This window comes from Lolium rigidum, chromosome 7 (genome assembly GCF_022539505.1).
Source record: "Lolium rigidum isolate FL_2022 chromosome 7, APGP_CSIRO_Lrig_0.1, whole genome shotgun sequence".
Lineage (NCBI taxonomy): Eukaryota > Viridiplantae > Streptophyta > Magnoliopsida > Poales > Poaceae > Lolium > Lolium rigidum.
In genome coordinates this window covers 284395862-284402195 of record NC_061514.1, presented here as the reverse complement: position 1 = coordinate 284402195, position 6334 = coordinate 284395862, and the positions used below count along the sequence as shown (strand labels likewise).

General features: G+C 44.3%; 1 protein-coding gene across 1 annotated transcript; it reads left to right on the top strand.

Annotated features, from left to right (window-relative positions):
- Window positions 1–2450: 2450 nt before the first annotated feature.
- On the top strand, window positions 2451–6113 carry LOC124674543 (CRS2-associated factor 1, chloroplastic). The gene is made up of 5 exons (XM_047210587.1): window positions 2451–3123; window positions 3418–3545; window positions 3960–4185; window positions 4734–4861; window positions 4934–6113. Exons 1-5 carry the CDS (start codon window positions 2499–2501, stop codon window positions 5912–5914), a joined length of 2088 nt encoding a protein of 695 aa, XP_047066543.1. The 5' UTR covers window positions 2451–2498; the 3' UTR covers window positions 5915–6113.
- Window positions 6114–6334: the final 221 nt, after the last annotated feature.

Here is a 6334-nt window from a genome sequence, read left to right as displayed (position 1 = left end):
TGCATTTATCTATTCTGTTATGTGATCAATGTTGAGAGTGTCCACTAGTGAAAGTCTAATCCCTAGGCCTTGTTCCTAAATATCGCTATCGCTGCTTGTTTCTCGTTTTTCTGCGTTACTACCGCTGCGTTACTACTGCTTGTTTACTCGTCCTGGGCAAAGCACTTTTCCGGTGCCGTTGCTACTACTTATTCATACCACCTGTATTTCACTATCTCTTCGCCGAACTAGTGCACCTATTAGGTGTGTTGGGGACACAAGAGACTTCTTGCTTTGTGGTTGCGGGGTTGCATGAGAGGGATATCTTTGACCTCTTCCTCCCTGAGTTCGATAAACCTTGGGTGATCCACTTAAGGGAAACTTGCTGCTGTTCTACAAACCTCTGCTCTTGGAGGCCCAACACTGTCTACAAGAATAGAAGCTCCCGTAGACATCAGTACTTAATCTCGGATAGCTTGTACATATGTCCAAACGCAATGATTTTGTTTTTTGCATTGAACATGCAAACAACTTAGCACAATAATAGTAAATAAAAACTTAAACCAAAGACCAAAAGTGCTTAGCTTCCCGGTAACAGTGTCTGAAAATAGCTTGATGTTTCGAAGTAAGAGTATAGAACCACATAGAGCAGATGAAATAGTCGCATGCTTCTTAATTGTTGTGACTTTACCAAAAGGGTGCATGCAATGTATCTTTGATTCCAATAAAGATAGTATCGAAAGTGCTGGTGGGTGTTTGTGTTTGAGAGAAAATTCTGAATTTGAAACGAGTAAGAAAGCATAAGCGAGAATGAAGCAATGTAAATGGTGGAAACTAAAGTAGGGCTAAAGGTGTTCTAGGTGAGCCTAGGATTCAACACTAATATGTAACACAATTGCATAGGATAGTACTTTTCCTTAAATATATAATTGTGCACGGGCGTAGGCCCACATAAATATGTGATCAATGCTTTGGTCACACATCCTTCACAACCACCACTATCCGTCCACATATGTTGCCGCTAGGGCACACTACCAGTTAAGGCCACCCCACGGATGCAGAGTAACAAGAACTTGAATCTCTTTTATTCCTTCACTGATGGTCAACAAAGAAAAAAGGCGGCTTTTGTCACCACTATGGTCTTGCGCCAACAATAATATCCTTCGTATCTATCAGGCAAATATTGTGGAGTTGACGGTCGCATATCATGAAAAATATTACCACACTTTATACTATTAAAACCGAGTACATACTTGAATACAATTAATGGTGGTGTGAGGGTTCCTCCATCTCCCCAATAACTACTAAAACTACCCAGACATGGGCAGAAAACATCATCAGCATAATACTATGAACGGTGGATGAATGATTAAAATAGTACATATGCAATTAGTCGCTAGGGTTCGGAATTAGAACGGAATGGATGGAAAAATCATTGGCGAAGATGTAGATGATGGTGATGTGATGATAAGATTGATGTCGTGGCCTCTCAGATACAAGTTATGGAGGATACATATTCTCTCCCGTGGATTCCCTCTCCGGATCTCTTCAGGGGGTGAGATCTCTAGTACTATTTTGGGTGTTGTGGCTTCCCTATTTGCATGATATCGGATCAGTCACATAGGGTGAAAGTATTTGGCGACGGAGCCGCTGGCACACGGTTTGGCCGCACGGTACGATCAGGTGTGACCGTACCACAAATTGTTAAAGCTCATGTAAGATTTTTTGTGGAAGGCCTTTATTGGTCCCAATCGAAGCTATAATGAGTATAGCACAACCAGATCAACAGGAACGGCTAGGCGGGCTACTACCCTACCACACCACGGTGAGCATCTAGAGGGGAAGCATCGGCGGCCTGGATGGAATAGTGAGTATCGGAGCAACCTCAGTTCAGTCGTGGCAACCTTGCGTCCCGAAGGCATCGCACCATGGCTAAAACCACAGGAGATTGTCGTGGATGCACGTCATGTCTGCGACGATACACGTCGCCCGGTGGCGCGCGGGCACCATTGCCCACCTTGGGCGAGTCCCCGGCTAGGACAGGTGCAGGCGCGGGCGTTGGGGACGGCGCCGGCTTGAACAACTCCATCGGCTTCACCCAGATCCCACAAGGGCCGACGTGCAGGGTGGACCACCAGATGCCAGCTAACCATGAGGGGCTCAACCACAGCATTCTTCATGACCGCTCTGCATGAATTCCGTGCGTGGAAGACAACCAATTGTCTAATTTTTGGCTCAGTAAATGCGAGACGAATATCCAAACATAACCGAGAATGCTTCAAAGACATTGAGTGCAAACCAGTCAATTCATTTGACAATCAGGGCCCACCTAATTTGCATTCAACTAAAAGAAAATTCAATTCGGCTTCCGGGTAGTACGCTCCCTCTACTAAAAAAATCATATTTCAAAACCAAATTTCATGAAAAAACCTCAGTTCAAAAGATCAATTACATTCAGCTTGGTCCTCTATCCTCAAGTGCCACTCAGTTCTGAAACCAAAGGTCGAATCCCCCAATCCATGGCGACCAACACCCTCCCATCTTGCTCCCTCCTTGCCCCAGCCCAGCACCCTGCCCTACGGCTCCGGAGCTCCCTCCGCCTCCGCCTCTGCCTTTCCCTCTCCCACCACAACCAGCCCGCCGCCGACACCAAGCGCCGCCGAGCTCCGGTGCCCGCGCACCCGGCCTTCTCCCGCAGCCACCGCGCAAAGAAGATCCCCGTCCCCGACACCGGCGAGCCCGCCGCCGGCGTGCGCGTCACCGACCGCGGCCTCGCCTACCGCCTCGAGGGGGCGCCGTTCGAGTTCCAGTACAGCTACACGGAGGCCCCGCGAGCCCGCCCGGTCGCGCTCCGCGAGGCCCCGTTCCTGCCGTTCGGTCCCGAGGCCACGCCGCGCCCCTGGACCGGGAGGAAGCCTCTCCCCAAGAGCCGCAAGGAGCTGCCTGAGTTCGACTCCTTCGTGCTGCCGCCGCATGGCAAGAAAGGGGTCAAGCCCGTGCAGTCGCCGGGGCCGTTCCTCGCCGGGATGGAGCCACGGTACCAAGCGGCATCCCGGGAGGAGGTCCTCGGGGAACCGCTCACCAGGGAGGAGGTCGCTGAGCTCGTCAAGGGTAACCTCAAGGCCACGCGGCAGCTAAATATGGGTGAGTCTCGCCTCTCCTCAGCTTTGTAGCAGAAATGTAGGCAAGATAGCCCAATTAAACAGAGTACTTGATTTTTGTGTTGCGCATATGAGTGAGTATTGAACAAGTATGAAATAAGGAAGAATATGTATAAACTAGAAATGAAAAATTAAGAAGAAGAATTGGGAAACAAATGAAGTGTTTGCTCCAGCTTAAAATTTCTTTCGTTTCAGTTCTCATGTCAGTAAGCTAGCTAGGAGTTATTCGTATGGTGTTGCAGTGTGGTGCTTTTAGCCTGAACGCGCCCTTCTGCAGGTAGGGATGGTTTAACACACAACATGTTGGAGAACATCCATGCACATTGGAAGAGGAAAAGAGTTTGCAAGATAAGATGCAAAGGTGTATGTACAGTTGACATGGATAATGTCTGCCAACAGCTTGAGGTAACTATGCTACCACCCTCTTTTCAATTCTTCGTGCTGCTACGTCTTGTTTCATATACTAGCCATGCTATTGAGATATTTTTATATTGTGCACAGTCAGTTAGTGCAACTGTCAGAGACTCATAGTAACTTCCGAGCACATTTTTTGTATTTAGGATATATGCTATCCTAGTTAGAATTCTCCAAGTGTGTCTATTTTACCTCTCAATTAAATTTGTTGCTCTTACTTTTTAGCGCACTAGCGAACTAGTTCGTCATCTTAAAAGAACTAAACTAAAAGCTGTCTTAGTTAGTTAGTTACAGCTTTGCTGATTATAAACTCCTTGTAGTTGCTTTTTTCTTTCTTGTTCTCTTGTCTGCTTGCGGTTTGTCTATAGACAGCTTTCTGATGACTTACGCCACATACTTGAGCAGGAAAGAGTTGGAGGAAAAGTAATTTACCGTCAGGGGGGTGTGATATTTCTTTTTCGTGGTAGAAACTACAATTACAGGACTCGCCCAGTTTTCCCACTTATGCTCTGGAAACCTGCTGCGGCAGTGTACCCTCCCCTGGTCAAAAGGGTGCCAGATGGCCTAACTCCGGAGGAGTCAACACAAATGCACAAGAGAGGACGTCAATTAACACCAATTTGCAAACTTGGTAAAGATATTTTTATTTCATGTAATTGTTGCTTTGGAATATACTTTAAACATCGGATTCCATATAAATTAGTGAGGAGAAAGAAAACCAAAATAACAAGGTTATGGATGTTGCATGGCACACAAATCTACCAGTCAATTACTCTAGTATGATATAGTATAATTGTTACACAGTAGATTAGAAATGAGAACATTTGTAACAACTGAAATAGGTATTGTCGCAAAATTGTGTGTGTTTGTATTTTATTTGTTCTACTTAGTACGTATGTTCATGAAAACTAGTAATGCCCATGACCAAAAGCAACATAGTTATTCATACTTGCTTTGTCTAAACTGGTTAACTTTGTGTGGTTCAGCCCTACAGTATAATTTCCCCTTTTTGCTACAGTAAGCTAATAGCCCTGTTCCATCTCTCTGACTTTTGTTGGTGGTGCATAATGTACAAGTGTATACAACATTACGATCTTCCCATGTTTGTATTTTATGGTTCAGAGATTGGATCATGTCCTATTGCTCCTACTGTTATCAACTTGTTTCATTTTTTTACAGGAAAAAATGGTGTTTATACTCACCTTGTGAAGGAAGTTAGAGAAGCATTTGAAGCATGTGATCTTGTCCGGATTGATTGCTCAGGTCTCAACAAAAGTGATTGCAGAAAAATTGGAGCTAAACTAAAGGTTTGATTAATCTGTCATATTGTTTAGTTATGTGGTTATTTTGTTCAAAAGTTGATTGACTGTACCTTTCAGGATCTAGTTCCATGTATCTTAGTGTCTTTTGAGTTTGAACATATACTGATGTGGAGAGGAAATGTTTGGAAATCATCTCTTCCTCCGCCTGACGAAAATAGTTTTGAAGTTGGAAGTGATCAACATCCATTCACTAGTGAAGAAAGTTTGAATAAGAAAGGAACAGCTTCAGGAACTGATCTGACTTCGATTGAGGCAGTGAATAATGCAGGATATGTGTACAACAGCAACTTGAACCCTGAACTTGTCAATGATGTCATGCTGAATTCGCCATGTATAGTCCCTGGATCGTCTAATCCTAAGGATGTAGCTGGAATCGAGAACTCAGCTGACACTCCATTTGAACTTTCTACTTCAGATTCAGTAATTCCATCTCTTAAGTCGGCACTTCATGGCCAAAGTGTCATATCAGACGACAGTGAAAATGGAGATCCAGATGACAGATCTCCTTTTGGGTGCAAAAAATCTGTACAATGTCCAAATGAGCAGGAAGCTCCCGTTCGTCCATTGGGCAGCAGTGATGAGATTGGCGAATTGGAGACTACCAAGAGAAATACTGAAGGTTTGAATGGCCAGGATAGTGCAAAGACTGATTCAACGTCATTATCCTATATGGAGGGAGTGTTACTTCTCTTAAAGGAGGCCACTGGAAGTGGCAGGGCACATGTTCTGGACGAAAATGAGTCTGTTGATGCTGATGTGATTTATCAAAAGTCTGTTGCCTTTGCCAAGAAAGCGCCACGAGGTCCGGTTTTCAAGAATACACAAAGGAAGTCTGGTATCCGGAAAAACGAGCCAAATAAGAGCGGAAGAGTAAACAAACATCCTGTAGAAAAGCAAGTACCTAACAATGTTGAAAAGAAAGATGATGTCAACAGAGGATTGATAAAGCAGAGAAATGATCTTGCACAAGAGTTCCTGTCGGATGTGGTTCCACAAGGTACATTGAGAGTGGATGAACTTGCGAAGTTACTTGCTTAGAGATGCCAGATCTCTTATTTAGAACTAGAAACATTCACGTGGGGGCATGCTGTTTAGCCACACAAGTTTACCGTGAAATTAAAGGATAATGAGTGTACAATAGGAAACAGTGATTATTATTGTAGCCATAATTGTGGAGCATTTTTATGTGAATAGTTCAGTTATGTGTTTCATATATCCATTTTTTGGGAGAAAACCAGGAGATGTAATAGCTAGTTAGATTTCCCCAAACTGTGGAACCTCATCAGATCATGTATGGTTTTTACACGATATGGTGACATTCAGAAATTTGTTTGGATTCTGAACGAAACTGTTATAATAATAATAGTTAAATAGAGGGAGAGGATGCAAATGCCTTCGGTAGCAGATGGGAAGTAGGTAACAGCGGAGGAGCAGCAATGATAAAAGGCCTGGAGTACA

Bases quoted from the DNA above. Each gene is read 5' to 3' on its own strand.
- LOC124674543 (XM_047210587.1), top strand. From the start codon at position 2,499: ATGGCGACCAACACCCTCCCATCTTGCTCCCTCCTTGCCCCAGCCCAG. The intron at 3,124-3,417 runs GTGAGTCTCGCC...GCCCTTCTGCAG, and splicing joins CACGCGGCAGCTAAATATGG to GTAGGGATGGTTTAACACAC. The intron at 4,862-4,933 runs GTTTGATTAATC...TGTACCTTTCAG, and splicing joins AAATTGGAGCTAAACTAAAG to GATCTAGTTCCATGTATCTT.